The 20,263-nt window shown below is 46.0% G+C and overlaps 1 protein-coding gene across 2 annotated transcripts in view; it reads right to left on the bottom strand.

Moving 5' to 3' along the window:
• Positions 1-15,383: 15,383 nt before the first annotated feature.
• Positions 15,384-20,263, bottom strand: part of GFRA3 (GDNF family receptor alpha 3) — a 31,140-nt gene continuing 26,260 nt past the window's right edge. For both annotated transcript variants that reach the window (XM_082725581.1, XM_082725580.1), the window contains 5 exons: positions 19,702-20,014; positions 17,028-17,131; positions 16,728-16,862; positions 16,264-16,352; positions 15,384-16,062 (listed from right to left, as the gene is read on the bottom strand). In XM_082725581.1, the coding sequence (XP_082581707.1) occupies positions 15,973-16,062; positions 16,264-16,352; positions 16,728-16,862; positions 17,028-17,131; positions 19,702-20,014 (731 nt within the window). In that variant the 3' untranslated portion in view covers positions 15,384-15,972. The remainder of the gene's footprint in view (positions 16,063-16,263; positions 16,353-16,727; positions 16,863-17,027; positions 17,132-19,701; positions 20,015-20,263) is intronic.

The following is a 20,263-nucleotide window of genomic DNA, read 5'->3' as shown; positions in this document are numbered from 1 at the left end:
TCCCCCTTTTTATAAGAATACAAGATGTATCGGGCGCCTGGGTGGCTCAGTGGGTGAAGCCGCTGCCTTCGGCTCAGGTCATGATCTCAGGGTCCTGGGATCGAGTCCCATATCGGGCTCTCTGCTCAGCAGGGAGCCTGCTTCCCTTCCTCTCTCTCTGCCTGCCTCTCTGCCTGCTGTGATCTCTCTCTGTCAAATAAATAAATAAAATATTAAAAAAAAAAAAAAAAAAGAATACAAGATGTATTGTCTTATAAGACCACTCTACTCCAGCAGGACCTCATCTTAACTACATCTGCCTTGGCCCTATCTCCGTTTTTAAATTTTAATTTTTTATTTTTCTTCTTAAAAGATTTTATTTATTTACTTGACACAGAGAGAGAGAGCACAGCAGGGAGAACAGCAGGCAGAGGGAGAGGGAAAAGCAGGCTTCCTGCGGAGTGGGGAGACCGATGCAGTGCTTGATCCCAGGACCCTGGGGTCATAACCTGAACCAAAGGCAGATGCTTAATGACTGAGTCACTGAGGAGTCCATCACCCCCATTTTTTTTTTAAGATTTTATCCTATCTCAGGACACCTGGGTGGCTCAGTGGGTTAAAGCCTCTGCCTTGGGCTCAGGTCATGATCCCGGGGTCCTGGGATCAAGCCCTGCATCGGACTCTCTGCTCAGCAGGAAACCTGCTTCCCTTCATCTCTCTCTGACTGCCTCTTTGCCTACTTGTGATCTCTGTCTGTCAAATAAATAAATAAAATTTTTTTTAAAAGATTTTGTCCTATTTTAAAGACTTTATTTATTTATTTGACAGACAGAGATCACAAGCAGGCAGAGAGGCAGGCAGAGAGAGAGGGGAGCAAGCAGGCTCCCCGCTGAACAGAGAGCCTGATGCGGGGCTCGATCCCAGGACCCCAGGATCATGACCCAAGCCAAATGCAGAGTCTTTAACCCACTGAGCCACCCAGGTGTCCCTCTTTTTTTTTTTTTTTTTTTTAAATAAATAAACTTACCCTTAAAAAAAAAAAAAGACTTATTTATTTATTTGAGAGAGAGATCATGAGCAGGGGAAGGGGAAGAGAGAATCTCAAGCAGAGTCCCGCTGTGCATGGAGCCCAATGTGGGGCTCAGTGTGGGACTCGATCCCAGGACCCTGAGATCATGACTTGAGTGGAAATCAAGAGTCAGACACTTAACAGACTGAGCTATCCAGGAGCCCCTGCAACGGTTCTATTTCCTACTAAGATACTTCTAAGATACTGAGGATTAGGGTTTCAACAAAGGAATTTTGGAGAGGTGCAATTCAACTCATAAAATGCTAGCACTTCTCAATGAAGCTCATGACCTCAAACTTTTGAAACTTTCAGAATTTGCTGGTGTTTCTTCCTGTGGCTATTTTGAAGTTATAAGCCCATGGAGCCCTCCTTCCATCCTTCTTATCTACCTACTTTTCAATACTTCTGCCTTAGAATTAGAATCCTCTTTAAAAAATCAACATCTTGGGACGCCTGGGTGGCTCAGTTGGTTAAGCGGCTGCCTTCGGCTCAGGTCATGATCCCAGCATCCTGGGATCGAGTCCCACATCGGGCTCCTTGCTTGGCAGGGAGCCTGCTTCTCCCTCTGCCTCTGCCTGCCACTCTGTCTGCCTGTGCTTGCTCTCGCTTCTCTCTCTATGACAAATAAATAAATAAATAATCTTTAAAATAAATAAATAAAAATAAAAAATAAAAAATCAACATCTTTGGGGTACCTAGGTGGCTCAGTCATTAAGCATCTGCCTTCAGTTCAGGTCCTGATCCCAGGGTCCTGGGATCAAGCCCCATATCAAGCTCCCTGCTTGGCAGGACGCCTGTTTCTCCCTCTCCCACTCCCCCTGCTTGTGTTCCCTCTCTCATTGTGTCTCTCTGTCAAATAAATAAAATCTTCTTTAAAAAATCACCATTTTACTTTCTAAAGCTTCCAAACTCCTTTTCAGTCTTTTGATGACAGTATTGAGGTCTCAACATTTATTCAAAAAATTACTTACTGAATAGGCACTAAGCTCTGAGAAAACATAACAACCAAGATCCAGTCCCTACCTTCACAAAACTACTAAGTTGAGTGGATACCAGAGCATTTACTTTTATATATATATATATATATATATATATATATATATATATATATATAATTATGTTTATTTTTTTAAATTTTATTAAGTTTAAGTAATCTCTACACCCACGGTGGAGCTCGAACTCACAGCCTCAAAATCAAGACTTACAAGCTCCTCTGACTGAGCCAGCCAGGCATCCAGAGAGCCTTTACTTTAATTCTAATCTAATTTTAGAGCATGTAAGTCCTTGAACCCCACCCAAGCTTAGTTCCTCAACATCCTTTTAGAAACTGTAAGATCGTGTAATGCAATTCTTTGGGAACTTCAAGGCACTGTTGCAAATCAAATAATTTGGGACTCAGTACAATGACAAAATGGGAAAAAAGGTTTCTTTTTTTTTTTTTTAAAGCTTTTATTTATTAATTTGACAGAGAGAAATCACAAGTAGTCGGAGAGGCAGCCAGAGAGAGAGAGAGAGATAGGGAAGCAGGCTCCCTGCTGAGCAGAGAGCCCGATGCGGGACTCGATCCCAGGACCCTGAGATCATGACCTGAGCCGAAGGCAGCGGCTTAAACCACTGAGCCACCCAGGCGCCCCGGAAAAAAGGTTTCTTGACTAGTTTCTTGTTGACACTCTGGTTAGTAACTGGTCTGACCAATTTGTGCTTACTACTTTTCTATCATAAGGGTGTGTTTTATACAAGCTCATTCCTAAAAAGACCACTCGAGTTTTTAAAGAAGCATTTTTACCTCATAAAGGAACAACATTGCTCTCATCCTAGCGTGGTCTCTGTAGCTCCAAGGAAAAGAGATGTTCGCATGTTAGCCCAGGAAAAGGTGGGCATTAATGGTTGGGTACAGACTGCATAGACTCCAAAGATAGGAAATTAGCAAAGGTAAGCTTCATGAAACTGAAAAATCACCAGGACCAGAGCCATTTCTCTTTTTCACGTGGAGTAAAGCTACGTGGTCTCTTCTTTGTATTTCTCTTCACACCTCTCCTTATCAGTTTTCTCAGCTTATCCATGAACTATACACACTTCAAAATGGTGGTACTTGCTCTGGAATCTACATGACTCCCCACAATTGACTTTTTCAGCTCCCAGGAAAGGAATCTGATTTGTCCTTAGGTTAAGAGTTCACTCTTGGTCCAATCAACAGTGGCCAAGGGGAGAGAGTACAAACATGGATGCCCAGGTCTAGCTTTTTGGCAGGGACTATGAGTGGGAACAATTCCTCAAGTGGACCATGGGCAACAAATCAAAGCATTTGATTTGTAGAGAGTTCTGAAGACTATAATGACCTAGTTGACCAGACTATTTTATTCCAAAATACTAGCTGGTGGATAAATTGTGTTTTTTTTTTGTTATTGTTATGTGGTTTTTTAAAAAGATTTTATTTGTTAATTTGATAGATGGAGATTAAAAGTAGGCAGAGAAGCAGGCAGAGAGAGAGGAGAAAGCAGACTCCCTACTGAGCAGAGAGACCCATAGGGGGCTTGATCCCAGGACCCAGGGATCACGACCTGAGCCGAAGGCAGAGGCTTTAACCCACTGAGCCACCCAAGTGCCCCAATTTTTTTTTTTTTAAGATTTTATTTATTTGAGAGAGAGAGAGACAGTGATAGTGAGAGAGTGGGGAGGAGAGGGAGAATTAGGCTGTCTGATGAGCAGGAAGCCTGATGTGGGGCTTGATCCCAGGACTCTAGGATCACGACCTGAGCCAAAGGAAGGAGCTTATCCAACTGAGCAATTTAAATCTGTGAACAATTTAATCATAGGTATCATTTCTTCTTTTTTTTTCTTTTTTAAAAATTTTATTTATTTATTTGACAGAGAGAGATCACAAGTAGGCAGAGAGGCAGGCAGAGAGAGATGGAAGCAGGCTCCCCACTGAGCAGAGAGCCCGATGCGGATCTCGATCCCAGGATGCTGAGATCATGACCTGAGCCAAAGGCAGCCGCTCAACCCACTGAACCATCCAGGCACCCCATGGCTATCATTTCTTAAGCTCTCACCCTAGCATCTAATTTAATCTTCACAGCAAACCACCCCAGGTAGGTATTATCATTCCTGTTTTAACAGATGAGGAAGAGAGGCTCAGAAAGGTTAAGTGAGAAGTAGTCAAGTCACAATGAATTGGGATTGAAACCTGGATTTATTTGACTCCAGATCCTGTGCTCTTCACTTCTAGGGGTATAGGCTAATGTTATTGTGGTAAGAAACGATTTTTTTATTTTTATTTTTCTTAATAGAGAGAGCAGAGCAGAGTGGGGAAGGGCAGAGGGAGAGGGCGAGAGAGAATCCCGAGCAGGCTCCATGCCCAGCGCAGAGCATAATGCAGGGCTCCACCTCATGATCATGACCTGAGCTGAAATCAAGATTCGGTCGCTTTCCTAACTGAGGCACCCAGGTGCCCTGTAAAAAAGCAAGTTTCAGCTGCTGAATAACTTCCAGTGAAGTTCCTTGATCAAGGGTACAAGTGAGACTTCACAGCCCCAGGCTCCAGGCTGTGGTTGCTGAAGACCTGATCTGCTAGCTGCTGTTCTTCTGTCATTAGGGGCAGTTTCTGGTCTCCTGGTTCTCCCGTGTCACTGGGATTGTGTAGGTTAAGAAGTTCTTCTTCACAGCTACCAACACACCTTAAATACCCTTCCCTGACAAACTTTGGCCTCTGTACCCCCTTTGCAGGTAATAGGAGATGACCCACCCTCCTCCCCAAGTTCAGAAAGAGAAGCACAAGGATTTCTGGTTTAGGGACTAAACTACCTCCTTTAGACTTGGCTTCTTTTCCATTAAGATTGAAAGTTGCAAATCAATCAGGAGAAAATTGCCCTCGGGACCGCTGAGCAGACATCTTCACTCAAATCAGGACCTGAATGTGTGCGTCAAAAGCATCTCACAGTCTCATTCATTGCCAACCAAGTCTCTGGGGCGGTCCAATTGATTTAGGAGCATTCACTCAGAACTAACAATCATGGCACACATCTTCTGCTGCTGGGCCAGCCCTCTGATTTCTACTTCTCACTCATTGGTCCAACGGGCAAGGTGAATCTACAGTGTAAAAAGGACGATGCTAAAGAATGAACAACAGAGCTACTGTCCTCCGCCCTCCAGGATCACCAAGACGAACAAACTGTAGGTACTAAAAATTCTGTCAGGTTTTGAAGGAGTTAGGGAGGATATCGTCATGGAACATCTACCACATGCCATTAGTTCATTGAATGTTCACAACTCTAGTTACTATCTTAAATATTAACTAAGATTCCGTTAATATCTTCATTTCTAGGCATAAACAATATTTTAGCTATGGAGAGTAGAATTTCTTAAATATAAAAATAAATAACAAAAGGTTTTATGAGTGTACCATTAGCTTTAAAACTGATTTCTCTCACAGAAGAGACCTGGAAAGAGTTCTCTGGCTGGGGTGGTTAAATGGTTATCACTCTCTTACTGTTTTACCCACTCTCATCTTCCATAAAATGCTTTAAGCACACTGTCGTGGTCAGACAGATCAGGATTGAAATCACAGCTCTTACAGTCATCAGGAAAATGAATTCCCTATAAGTATTTCAGACAGAGGGAACTTAATACAAAGAATTTAACACTGTGGCCACTCGGGTGACAGAAGAACTTTAAAGCCAAAACGGGGAAAGTGAGGTAACTCAGTGGTAGTGAACCACTACCACACTGGTTTGGAGGCCAAAGGAAGGCCCCCAGAAGCTGTCAAGGCAGGAATACTGGCTCCTTCTATCCTCAGCCCTCCAATCTTGTACAGTGGCTACCATTGGCCAAACCCAGCCAAAATCCAGCTGACAAGGGAGCCTGGGAAATGCAGCCTGATGGGAGGTGGGATAGGGGTACGGGGGTGGTCCACCTGTGACACAGAATATCAGAAAGGGGACAATGGATCTGAGGGTAAACAGGCAAATGATCGGCCCAGCTCTCGCTTGTTTCAAATTCCTCCTTCATAATAAATGGTTTTTAAAAAGATTTTCTTTATTTGTCAGAGAGAGAGAGAGATTAAGAGAGCACAAGCAAGGGGAACAGCAGGCAGAGGGAGAAGCTGGCTGCTTGCTGAGGAAGGAGCCAGATGTGGGACTTGATCACAAGACCCTGAAATCATGACCTGAGCCCAAGGCAGAGGCTTAACGGACTCAGCCACCCAGGCCCCCTATAATAAATGATTTCAATCCCACGGGGTTGTTCTAAGAATTAAAGGAGCAAATCCAAATAAATGTTAGCATGGTTCCTGGCACCTAGAACGGAGTTTACTATAATGAATTTTGCCCTAGATGGAAAAACTAGGATTCAGACAGATTAGGTAGTCTATTCAAGGAAAGAGCGTGGGAGCTGGGAGATGGCTGTGATGTTGGGGAGGTCACTTCATTTCCTCCAGTCTTCATTTCCTCCTTCTACCAATTAACTCACTGCGGCTGAGGGGATTCCTTCTTTCTGCAAATATTTCCTGAGCACCTGCCTCGTTCCAGGCTCTGTGGGTGCAGGCCCACACTGTCTCCCCACCCAGAGTTTGCAAGCTGGTCAGGAGAAACACACTGACCAGGAAAGTCGCACAGATCGCACACATATCATGAGACTGTGATAAAGGCTAAGAAGAAATAAGTGCTGGTAAGGGTGGGTTACAGGATGGCCTGGCCTAGTCTAGGGAAGTGACTGAGGTCCACCGGGCCTGATGGATGAGTGGCAGTGGGCCCGGTAAGGGGGTGAGGAGCAGGGTCAGAGTGAGTTGGGAAACTGCAGGAGGAGCTCCCCCGCAATGCTTGAACGGTGACCCAGGATCGTAGTGCTCGCTGCCTTGCTAGGATCAGGCCATGACGCTTCCCTGAGATGACCTCCGGCATCCCACGCCTCGCACCCAGCGTCTTGCGGAGACTCCCGGCCGCGCAGCCGGTGGTGCCCTCCCCGCCACAAGCCCTTCCCAGCAGAGCACCGCGTCCGGCTTTAGCCGAGGGACCCAGGCGCAGCTCCCCCGCTCGGCCGCACCGCGACCCGGGCGGCCACTGATCCTCAGCTAATGCGTATCGAATTTTTGTTGAATTCGGCCCCGGGCCCGCGCAGAGCGCGCGACGGCGGCGCTGCCAGAGCCTCTTAATTCCCTTTGCATCGATCCCGCCGTTAATGACATAACCTTCTCCCCTAATTAACTGACAACTGCATTAGGCGGCTCGCCTCCCCGCACGCTGCCTGAGGCTTTGCCCATCGCGGCTCCACCCGCGCCAGGGGTGGGAGAAGCCCGCGCCAGGGGTGGGAGTGGGGAGCTGCCGGTACCGCCCTAACTAAACCCAGGGCCCTGCCAGGGGCATCCGAGGTGGGGGATACCGTTTCAGGGTTTGAATGTCCCTGCCATCCTGATCGGTCAATAACTATTTGCATTGTTTATGCTATTGTTGTCTACTTTATGCCAACACTGGACAGAGCACTTAACATGCTTCAGCTTGCTGATTCATTATGACGACCCAAAAGGGGGATGGAGGAACTTGGGGCTCACAGAGTGGAGGAACGTAGCAATAACCAAGGACGTTCAGCAAGCTACTGAGGGAGGTGGGACCCCACCCCTCCCTACCCAAGCTTGTGACCTCAACTCCTAAACTTTCTATCCTCTGAGGTATAATTTAAACTGGATTTAAATGTGAAATTTAATTTTAAACTAAATTTAAATGTGAAATATACAAAATGCGAAATGCTTAGCCGACTATCTGGCAGATAATGAGCACTCAATATTTATTTTCGTGTAACTTATTGAAACACTGACTGGGGCTTGTTCTCCCTTGCTTCCCCTCACTGAATGCCCTTCTCAATCAAACGGTAGATTTATAATCCTCCGGCCCATAGAGAAAGCAGAGGCAGCTGCTGTGGTCTCTTACCCAATATAGGGGTGTCAAACTGTGTACTTCTGTGTAATTTACAAAGGATTATTCCTCCCTCCCCTTCACACACACACATAGGCACAAACAGAAATATTACCTTTAGTTCTGTTTAAGATATGTCTTCTACTGCCTACTACATGCAACCAGTATAGACTAGGGGCTTTGTGATAATGGGGTAAATCTGAGAAGGATCTTTTCACATGTTTTACAGATAACCGAAATGATCCACATGTCACTGTTTTACTCTGATTCTCTCTGCAACCTGGTTTCTGGTCCTCTATTTTCATGTTGTTGTTAATTTAAAAAAAAAATTTCACTTATTTATTTGCGAGGGGTGTGGTAGAGGGGCAAAGGGAGAGATTCTCCAGCAGACTTCCTGCCTTTGGGATCTCTATGGGGGCTGGAGGCTCAATCCCACAACCCAAGAGATGGTGACCTAGCCCAAAGCAAGAGTCTTAACCTGAGTGGGAAGCAAGAGGCTTAACCGACTGAGCCACCCAGTTGCTCCTGTATTGTGTATCTTTAAAAGTCACCTCAAATCTCTTCTGGGACAAGGCAAAATATGAAAAAATATATATTTAAAATGAAATGGGTGAAATAGCAGTTCAAGCATTTGGCCAATATTCATTAAGTTGAATTGGCATTTCCAAGAGAGGAAGCTGGGGCTGAGAGCGGCTCATGGAATTGTTCCAGCAGGACAACAAGACTTCAGGACTAGGACCCCTCCGTCCATACTGCAACCATCACCTCCCCTCTTTTCTTGTACTTACTAAGGGTCACTTTCCTCCCACATGCCTGACATCTCCTACTGTCCACTTCTTGCCAGAGAAACCTGGATTCAACAAGTCCCTGATACCCAACACCAAAGTAAATATTAGATCATATATTCCTGGCCAGCTATTTCCTCTTCCTCTCTGACAAATCTATCAGGCACAACTTTTTAGCAATAGTTATTTTCTAGATCAAGAGACTGAAGCTTCACAGGATTAAGCAATTCTCTTGAACCCCCCACCCCCGATAAATAGTTTTGCTGAGATTCAAGCCCAAATCAGGCTGGATTCACTTTCCATTGTACTCTTTTCACTACAACATGTTTTCTTGAACTAGAGAGCTGTGTTTCCTAATACAGGCTTGACATGTAATTCCTGAAGAATTAAGTGATCTGATTTGGCCTAGGAGGGAATTCTCTTCCCCTATAAGGGGTGGAGGAGGGTGATAGGGAGCCAGCCTGAATCAGATGGCCTCTTTCAGAAGCCACAAGGCGGCTTTGTGATAGAGGCTGTTAAAGGGCACAGGCAAAATCGGCCTGGGGCAAAAGTTGGGAAATGAGGCAAGCGTCCTAAATGCCAGGCCCACCACTGTTAAGAGGGAGGCTTGAGGGGGGAAAGGAACAAGATTGCCTCTCTCCAAACATCACAGTGTGTGATGTGCTTATCTCTTGAGTGTCCCTCCCTTCCTAAAACACTTCTGTTGCCCATCTCTGTCTATTGAGCTTCTCTTATCCTTTAAGGTTCTACTCAAATGCTGCCTCCTCCAAATGAAGACCCTCATAAATGGACTGTCCCTTCCTAAGCAGTCTCCTAGACTCTGGATCAAATGCACTTGCCAGTGATTAGCTGTGGGACCCTAGGCAAGAATTAACTTCTAGACATCTGCTTCCCCATCTGTAAAATGGGGATAACAGTGCCTGCCTTCGGAGGGCTGTGAGGAAGTTTCAACTGGATTATACACGTGAGATAAAATATTAACTATTTATTCATGGAATAAACCTCTACCAAGGAGCATGCAGAAAGAGAAAAGATTGTGCAGAGATGGCTGTTTTGTATATACAATGCAGAGACAGACGGGGAAAGAGGATTTTAAGTTTTGCTGTGTATTTTTTCCAAGAGATGGTGCAATAATTATTTAAATTTGCTTCAGATATTGTGGATGCCAGATTGATACCATGTGGAGACGAGCCCCTGAGGCAGCTCAGCTTTAAAAAAGATGTACATGTAAAGCTCTTAGTGTGGTGTTTGACACATACCAAGTACTCAAATAATTGTGTCTTTATAACTTGTCTGTCTCTACCACAAAACTTGTCTTCATCTCTGTGCCAACCTATGGCCTGCCCTACCTGGCTACCAGTGGGTGCTCAACAGGAGGAAGCCTCCATAGGAACCCCAAAGCCAACCAAAGTCTGGGAAGACCATACTCCCAGAACAAACACCCTGATACTTAAGCTGACCACAGGAATGGAAGCAGGATCAGTACAGGAAGGGGCTCTTTCCTGTACCCCCCTCTGGGGGATGGGCTCTTCCTTTCTCCTTGTCACTGTTCCCAGCCCAGACACAGGCTCACTTCATCCTCTCACCCCCACAGACTGACCTCTGTGTCCTGGGAGTCACCGAGGGGTCAAGGCACCATGGAGCTCCCAATGGCCAGGGATGCCAAGCATGCCAGGCCAGAACTCTTCACATCAGTTCTCCAGGATTCCTGCCTTTCACAATAGCAGCTCTGCAGTTGGATGTGTTTGTGTAGAAGACCCCTCTCCCAGGACAGCCAGGTGGGGGGATGAGTGATAGTAAGACCTGGGAGCACCTTCCCTCACAGAACTCCAGTCACAGCACACTACTTGTCATTCTTTCAACACTTCCTGCACTTTCCAGTCTCTGTGTTTGCTCACTGTGGTTTTGGGGGGTGCCCTTCCCTGCTTTCTGCCGAATTAATCCTACTCATTCTCCAAGGTCCAGCCCAAATATCTTCTTTTCCAGGAAACCATATCTACATCCTAAAAGAGCTCCTCCCCCTTATCCCACACTCCTCATCGTAGCCTCTGTTGTAATTCAGAACATAAGGTCTCACCCCAACACTGCACAAAAGTGATTTGGATCAAAGATCATGCCTGGGAGTCAGGGAGATTGAGGTCTGATTCCTGCATCAGTCACTTGACAGCCCTATATTCCTGGACAAGTTACTTGGCCTTCTTAAGCCCCCGCGTAAAATGGGGGAAAAAGTGGGACCGTTCTGAAAAGTAAATGAGGTAATGCTCATTAAGCCATCAGCATCATGCTTTGCATACATGTGGCTCTTAATAAATGTGAGTTGTTAATATTTTTTTGGCTCTCTTCCACCTTTAGACCCACCCCCACAGTATGCCACTCAAGGCCTTGACCAGCTCCATATGTGAAAGAGGAATCTTACTGGACCAAGTCTCCCAAGTTCCAGATGTGAAGAGGCTTCCTCCTGAAAGAAGCAGAGATACTGAAAAGAGACTGGAATTTCTGACAACAGGGATCCCAGGAAAGGAAAGGGTGAGAGACCATGATTGTTGGTTGGATGGAATGTAGAGTTGGAGATGGAGAGTTATCAGCCAAAGAAACAGCAATGCTTTCATCAGGGGGGAAAAGTCTTTTATTTTGCCCTCTATGTTCAGTATCTGGAAGCCTGTGAATTAAACTAACAAAAGGCAGATTAACAGGAGAAAAGACGGGCGCCTGGGTGGCTCAGTGGGTTAAGCCGCTGCATTCGGCTCAGGTCATGATCTCGGGGTCCTGGGATCGAGTCCCGCATCGGGCTGTCTGCTCAGCAGGAGCCTGCTTCCTCCCCTCTCTCTCTCTCTGCCTGCCTCTCTGCCTACTTGTGATCTCTGTCAAATAAATAAATAAAATCTTTAAAAAAACAAAAAACAAACAAACAAAAAAAAACAGGAGAAAAGACAAAACTTCTATTAATACCTACCTGCATGGGAGTTTACAGAAAAGAAGTGAAACTCAAATAAGACCCAGAGTTAGATCAGGTGTCTTATGTGCCCTTCTAACAAAGTAAAGAGGGTTTGGGGCCAAAGGGCAATAAATTGTAGAGAAGCGAGTAGGAAATATATGGGGGAACTAATGGAAGAGAAGGGCTATTTTAGAAGGTCTGCTTATACAAACTCATCTTGGTGTTGACTCCCCATCTTCAATTACGCCCTGCTTTAAGGCTGTTAAGTGGAGGGCACAAAACTCTTCCTGCATCTGTTGCTTCTCTACTGCCTTCAGCTCAAAATAATCTTTACGCCAAAGTGCCATATTTTGGAATGGCATACTCTGATCCCCTTCACTTTGCCTTCCTTTTCAACTGCCAGAAACAAAAATCTAGCAAAGCCTCTTTCTGCAGCCATAAAGAACTGCTACTCAGATCTAGCTCCAAGCGTACTTCTCAGACCCAAAGGACCACAGCAACTGGCCTGTGTTCCTACATTCCCATCCCTTCAGGGATGGGAAAGCTTCAGGGTATCCAAAAAGGAAGCTCAGAGAAGATACTCCAAGGCCAAGAAGGAAGCCACTAAAGAAGCAAAGCTGGGCTTTGGGTGATTAAGATCCACCCCAATTCCCGGACAAGAGTCTATGCCTTTGGGGGTTCTGCTGAGCCACACTGTGTTCTCTGAGAAATGCCCTCCACTAACTGACCTGAGACCCTGTAATTACTTTAGTAGTATGTGGCTCTGTTTCCTTTACCAAGCTGGTAGGCCTGGTACTGTACCTTGATCCAGGAAGGCCAGTCGAGATCCTGTGCACAGACAATCAGATTTTCTGTGAATTTGGAACTAAGATGGGAGATCATTTAAGGTGAATTCGCTAGACTTGTAAGGTCATGCACAAGAAGCTGGTCTGCAGAGAGAATGAAGTAGATGGTTCAAGATGTCTAGGCCTTCAACAGAGGGCCAATCAAGACTGGCTCCCAACTCACCATTCTCAGTACAAGGCCTGGCTGAATTTCCTGGGATTGGAGTACATGACTTATCCCTTTTACTAGGTAATTCCAATGATTCTGTTAGCCAAAAGATCCCTGACTAAGACACTGACTTTCTTTGGGGTGCCTGGGTGGCTCAGTTGGTTAGGCAGCTGCCTTTTAGCTCAGGTCATAATCCTAGAAACCCAGGATCGAGTCCTGCATCAGGCTCTGGGCTCAGCGGAGAGTCTGCTTCTCCCTCTGACCTCCGCCCTCACACCCCCACCATGTTCTCTCTCTCATTCATTCTGTCTCTCAAATAAATAAATAAAATCTTTTAAAGAAATTGACTTTCTTTGACTCCATGTCTTCTTACCCAAGGTCCCTCAGACCAGAGATACAGACCCAGAGCTCTGGCTTCCCTTGGAGTTCAGAGTTTGAATAGTGAATGTCCCAGGGGCAGCCCCATCTAGAATTCAACCCACAACTGGAAGGAGACCCAGCACCATCACTCCCCTGCTCCAGAACACCCGGTACCCAGAGATGCCCTCCCAGAGGCAGTAACAGTAATACCTACTCATTACTGAATACTCATCCTCTATCAGATGCTGTACCAAGTATTATTTCCAGTCCTCAAAAGAACATGAATTGTTTTTTTAATTGGTTTTAAGTATTTTTTACTATTATCTAACTTAAATATACATAGAGAACAAAACGAGCATAAATCTCTCATGCTTATAAGCTTTTCTAGAAATAGAAAGCCAAAAACTTGCCAACCAAAACCATTAAAATTGATATAAACAATTGAGGTCCAGCTGTTAGAGTCCTGGGCTGCCCCTTCACCACAGTGAGAGCCCATCAATGGTCAGGGAAAGGTCTTGAAAAATACTCATAACCTGGCACAGAGCAAAGGCTTGCTAAAGGTTTGTTGAATGAATGAATGAATGAATAGGTGAGTATGAAGATATTCACTTAAAAGACAGTCTGTTCTACCCCCAGACTGTGGAGAAGCCTGTAATTCAGCACTCGCTATTTACCACTGCAGCCCTTGGCCCTTCCCACCTTGTTACCCAGGAGCTAGTCTAATGGCATTCACCATTCCACTCAGCCAGCACACCATTAAAAGCTTTTGTCCAGCCACTGTGCCCCCACCCCAGGTCTTGGCTCTGGGCCCTGGGCTCAGGGAGTGGTCTGGTTGTTTACCAGAAATTTGGACCTTCTTCAGAGAAAAGCACAGATGACCTATTAGTCTAATTCAAGCACTTAGCAAGGAATGACTGTACCATTCACACCCCCAGCCCCAGGCTAATGGAGCCAAAGCAAATGGAGAGGCTTTGCCAGCTCAGAGATCTTCCTGGGAGGGGAAGTAAGGGAAGGTCTACCCAGGGCCCTCACTGAAGTTTGCAGGGCTGCACGCTGGCCAAGCATTTCCTGGGAGCAGGGTGGACTATGCGGGGGAGGGGATACAAGAACATTTAAGGAGAGGCTTCCCTATTTCACCCACCATTCTGACAACAACTACACACATTCCACCCCCAGTCACCTCCTCACCACCTTAAAACTTGGTTAGGAGAAGAATGGGAAGACAGTCAAAATATCCATCTGGTTAAATAAACCACATATGAAGGAATACACATCCACACAAGTCTGTGTTCTGCAGCTGATAAAAAGGGTGATGCAGTTCGAGCTCCATTTAGGCATGCTGAAAGGTATCTGTGCCTCACACAAGGATACCCCATTTACATAAAATTATACATACCCACCAATTCTCATGTGCAGATATGCAGAGAGCATTCGTCAGTTTGTGGGTGGGATTTTAAAGATTTTACTTTCTTCTTTATAATTGTCTGTATCGTCCAAATCTACAAAAACCACTTACTATAATTGCTACCTTTATTCAATTCTTACTATGTGTCAGTCCCAATGCTTTCACATGGATTATCTCATTCCTTATGAACTGGGTTCTATGCTTTTTTGTGTTACAGATGTAGATAGTGAGGTCTAGAAAGGATGAGCCTGAGGTCATATAGCTAGTAACTGACAAAGTCAAATGTTGGAGGACCAAATGAATTAATGCATGTAGTAGGAACTTGATAAGTGAGGGTTATTATTATAATAACTCATCATACTACCTCCTTCTTCTTGTCTTGTCTACACCCCTGCTATGGTATGTAAAAGACTTGAAACAGGATCTGAATTATTACTTCAGAATCTCCTACATCCAGCACAGTGCCTGAGAGCCAGCCCTCATGAGATGCTTATGGAAAGAATGAGTGAATGAATTAATAGGCAAACATCCACAGCTCTATAAATATATTTTCCCAACTACTTTGTTTCCTTATCCCAACAGGATTGCAAATGAGATCAAGGGCCAGTCTCTCCTTTCGTCTGGCCCCCATCATGGTCTGGAGCAAACAAAAAACGTGCTCCATAATTGCTTTGATAGGCTAAGGACACTCCCCTCTTAGCTGCTGTGGCAAATCCCAGACAGTATTCTAGAAATAGCTGGATCTGGGACAGATACAAAGTCAACAGCTTCCCATAAGCTGTCTGTTCTTCCAACTCCATGTCAAGTACACAGAGAGGTTGAGAGACTTGCTGGAAGTCACACAGCTTCCGGTGGCAGGGTTGCTGTCTCACTTGGCCTCTACTCTTGTGTCCACAACACCCTTAATTCTGTATAAATTCACAATGTGAGAAAGTAGGAAAAGAGCAAAGTCTTTAAGACAAATATTTAATCATGATGCAAGTGGCTGGGAGTACTTTGGGACAGGAGCAGGAAGAAAGCCAGACCCAAATGCTCTGGCTCCCTGATGCTCAAATGCTCTGCAGGATCCCCAGGAAGGGTAGGCAGCAGGTTCTCATCTCCTGCTGACAAAGGGGTAGGAGTCTTGCCCAAGCCTTCCTCACCATGGGGAATGTCTTTCTAGGTTCCCATCAGAACATCCAGCCCTGCCTACCTGGAGAATGCAATAGAGAATGACTGATTGGCTAGAGCCTGGGTGATTCTGGTGGGCAGAAGGAAGGGATTAGGAGAGAGCTTTGTAGAGGTGGTCTCCACCAAAAGATAGGACTAAACCATGGTCACCAAGTCCTAAGGAAGGGCAGCCTGAGTCAGAAGCAGAGGGATTGAGAACTCAGTCAGTTTCTACTATGGCCCCATCTGGAGTCAGCTGGATATGAGTGTGCAGTCAGGGTCGCCATGTTGTTTACTGCACCTCCTTCCTGATGCTGCTCTTTCCTTAGCCCTTGCAGGCTGCGGGTCAGGCTGGGTGTGGTAGAGGGCAAAGGGGCCCAGAGGAAGTCCAGTTACCAGAGGCTCAGGAACAGAATCAAGGGAAGCGTACAGAAGAAAAGAGAGGACACCCATGGCTGTGGTCTCAGAGCAGGGTTTTTGTTCTGTAAAAGAAATGGAATGGAGTCAGCTCTACCCTGTTCCTCACCTTGGCCTCAGTCAAGGCCTTGCCCCCTCCCCTGAGGTATCCATTAGAGGTCTATGGTATTCATGACCACAGAGAGGTCACACCCTCTATCCCCTTCTTTGGGTTTCCTCCAGATAGTCCAGTAAAGGTAAGACGTGTGTAATAGAGGAGGCCCTACCTGGTGTTCCATCACAGGAAAGGTGGAGTCTTCCCAGTCCTGAGAGAAGAGTTGGCTGTGAAAACGCATCTTAGCTGCAATGGCCTCCACTGAGGAGAAGAGAGAAGGTAAAATGCAAGCAGGCAAATGACAGAGATTTCTCAGGCTCCCATGGAAGGGACCCTGGCATATAGCAGGGCAGCAGGGAGTGGGCTATTGTCTCATTCTGCTTGCTTATTCCTTGAGATAGAGAGTGTCCCTGGGGCCAAGACAGATAGAACAGGAAGCTTGGGGGTCGGTCATTCATGGAATGGGAGAAGGAAGAAGGCCCAGACTGGAGGGGATGTAAACCTATGCTGAGGAGGGGGCAGAAGACGTCTGCAGCAGATGGATGGAACCAGGGTGGACCACAGAGTTGACTCTTTTCCTCTGCCTGGATCCAGCTGACAGACCCATGGGGGCTGGAAGCAGATGAACACACTCACTGAGGCAGGGGTTGTGGGAGAAGGATTCTTCCAGCTGCTCGCACTCATCCTGCAGGTTGCCACTACCTCGGCAAGTGCAACTTAAGGCAACACTGGTGTTCACATTGCTGACAAAGTTGGGAGTCATGGCAGTCCCTGTGGAGTGAAGAGAGAATTGTCAGGGCCTCGGCCGACCCAGACTCCACCCCCACTCTCTGACACTTGTCTCAGGACTGCTCTATCTGGGTTCAATCTCCAGAGCATTCTGACCCCCACAGCTGCCCACCCTGTGGGCTCCCTTCACGTGGCCCCCAGTCTCACCAATCAGCCCCATGTATGCTCGTAGACATCTGGAATGTTCTGTTGCACAGGTCCCTAAGATGTCCAGAGGATGGCAGTGGGTTTGAAAATCCACCAGGCGAGATCTGGAAGAAGGGAAATTTTAAGTGTCTTCATTGAAGGTCTGGCCTGCAGCCTTCCCCCTGGCAACCCCTTTAGCAGACATACCCATCTTCATGCCAGAGCCTCCTATTTTCAGGGCCTGGCCCAGGGCTTCCCCCTCAGTGAAGCCTATTCTTGTCACAATTAAATGCACTATCACACCATTCCTCACAGCATACCACTTTGAATATGGGCTCCATAATACCTAGCTATGAGATTTTAGGCAGCTTCTTTAAACTTAGTTTTCTCAACTGTGAATAGAAATGAAAACAGGACTGGGGCGCCTAGGTGGCTTAGTTTGTTGAGCATCTGACTCTTAATTTTGGCTCAGGTCATGATTCAGGGTCATGGGATCTAGCCCTGCATCAGGCAGTCTGCTCTTCCCTCTCCCTTTGCTCGCCCCCATTCTCTCCCTCTCTCTGTCTCAAATAAAAAGTAAAATCCTTAAAAAAAAAAAAGAAAACAGTACTTCCTCATGGGTTTTTGTGAGGATGAAATAAGAGATTGCATATACAGCATTTAGCATAGTGGTTGGTACATACCAAGTGTTCATTAAATGTCAGATATTGGGGCGCCTGGGTGGCTCAGTGGGTTAAAGCTTCTGCCTTCCACTCAGGTTATGATCCCAGCGTCCTGGGATAGAGCCCTGCATCGAGCCCCCCCATCCCCGCATTACACTGGGCTCTCTGCTCAGCAGGGAGCCTGCTTCCCTTCCTTTCTCTGCCTGCCTCTCTGCCTACTTGTGATCTCTGTCAAATAAATAATAAATAAAATCTTTTTTAAAAATGTCATATATTGGGGCGCCTGGGTGGCTCAGTGGCTTAGACCACTGCCTTCGGCTTGGGTCATGATCTCAGGGTCCTGGGATCGAGTCCCGCGTCGGGCTCTCTGCTCAGCAGGGAGCCTGCTTCCTCCTCTCTCTCTCTGCCTGCCTCTCTGCCTACTTGTGATCTCTCTCTGTCAAATAAATAAATAAAATCTTTAAAAAAATGTCATATATTGTTATTATTCACATAGATCCTATGATAGGTAAAGCTGGTTATCTTCAGGTGATAGAATTATAAGTGTGTTTTTTTCTGTACATACTTCTGTGATTTTCTTTACATTTTGCCAGGTTTATTTCTACGTCACTCCCACCCAACTGCAAATTCCTTGGAAGGACAGCTTCTTAGTCAACTAGCCCAGCACTTGCTACATAGTTAGCACAAGAGGTGGTGTAGCTGAACATTAGGCCGACTTCACTCCAAACCTCCTGACTTACTACCTGGATGAACCTCAACAAGCTGTGTAAACTTTCTCTGCTCCGGTTGCTTCTTTGTCAAGTGAAGATGATAGAAAAAAACAATACCATCTATCTTACAGGGTTCTTGACAGTTTACATGAGTTAATACATAGTGAGCACCTCAAACAGCCCCTAGCCCCTAGTAAGTCCTCAGTAAGTGATGGTGTATCAATGATTGAGAGCTTGTGTGTAATATTTTAGAGAAGAAGGAAGTGGGGCTCAGAGACATTAGGCTCAAGGTTACAGAGAAATAAGGGTTAGAACCAGGCTTCAAAACAAGGTTGGGGTGACTCTTGTTGTCAGTAAATGCTACTTAAATGGATGATAACTTCAGTATGATGAGTGTTTTATCCTGAAGAGGCAGAGGAAAGCCAGATCAGAATTTCTGCAGAATATGTATCAAACATCTTACAAATCGTCATGTACTTTGATTTGGTACTGGCATTTGTAGCAACATGTCCTAAGTAATAATTAGATTTGTGCACAAAAATGAACAAGGGTGATATTTATTGTAGCATTATTTATAGCAATAAAGAAATCAACTAAATATCCATCAACAGAGGAAGGATTAAACAAAGTATGGGGCATCCATAAAACGGAATACAATGCAGGCATTTAAAAATCAAGTTGTCCAAGGATAGTAAAAGACAAAATAAGCACCACCATTTATTGAGCACTTACCCTGCATAAATTATGCAATTTAACTCTCACCAAAATCCCGTGAGATCTGTATTATTATCCCACTTTTTACAGAGGACTAAGAGGAACGCTAGGTTAAGTGATGGAGTTTTAGGTTCAAGTGATGGGCTCAAAGTCACACAGCCTCAGGTTTTAAATTCAGATCTGACTCCGGAGCCTGTGGGCACTACTATCCTATACTGCTTCCAAAGAAAAATGCCCATGAGATATACACATAAATTAAAAAAAAAAAAAAAAGGTACAAATATATTTCTAGAATATCGTTTTGTTTATCTGTATACAAAAAAGGCTGGAAGGAAACCCTCCCCAAAGGATGTAGATCATCTTCAGGTGATGGATTTTGAGGACGCTTTTGTATTTTTTATATTTTCCGAACTTTTTACACAAAGGTTTCTTGGTTTTTTTGTTTTTGAGAAAAGGGTTTCAGGAAATACTGAAGGGAACTACGGGCTGAAGTCTTTCCACGGTCTCTGGGCAGCAAACCCAACCCCGCACAGAAAGGCAGCCAGCCGGCCAGGAGCGGTGTGCACGGTGCCCTCGCCCACCCTGCCCGCCCACACCTGGCACCAGCACCTGCACAGCGGGTCAGAGATGCAGACGCGCCGCAGCTCCAAGCAGTTGGGGGCCCCCGACGGCAGCGCGCAGCTGGGAGCGATGGTGTTGCGCCTGCGTTGTCCGCAGCCCTGATCGGCCGGTGCGCACGGGCACAGCAGCAGGCCCTGAGAGTGGGGCTCCGACGCCTTCTCAAAGAAGGCGCGGAGCTGCCGGAGGCAGGTGGGGCGTTGGCAGTGGGACCCCGAGCACGCCTCCCCATAGGCCTTGCGCAGCCGGTCACACTTGTCATTAAGAGTGCACAGCATGGCGAATTTGAGGCAGAGGTCTGAGTCTGGGGGGAGAAGGGCACCAAGTCACCAGTCTTCCGTGCAAACGTGCAGCCCAGTTTTGCTAGGAACCCCTGCAACCCTCCGATTTAACAAGGACAGTGCTGGGGATAGGAGGAAAGCGAGGACTATCCCGAATACGACCACTACTAATCCATGGCTTTCCCCCTACCCATAAACTATATCGGTATTTGTGAGCTTTCCCCATCTTATTCCTCAGCTTGCCTAGGTATAATAGTAATAATAATAATAAT

This window comes from Mustela nivalis (genome assembly GCF_964662115.1).
Source record: "Mustela nivalis genome assembly, chromosome: 3".
In the NCBI taxonomy this organism is placed as follows: domain Eukaryota; kingdom Metazoa; phylum Chordata; class Mammalia; order Carnivora; family Mustelidae; genus Mustela; species Mustela nivalis.
The sequence above is the reverse complement of the archived record's forward strand: the minus strand, read 5'-3'. Positions and strand labels throughout refer to the sequence as shown.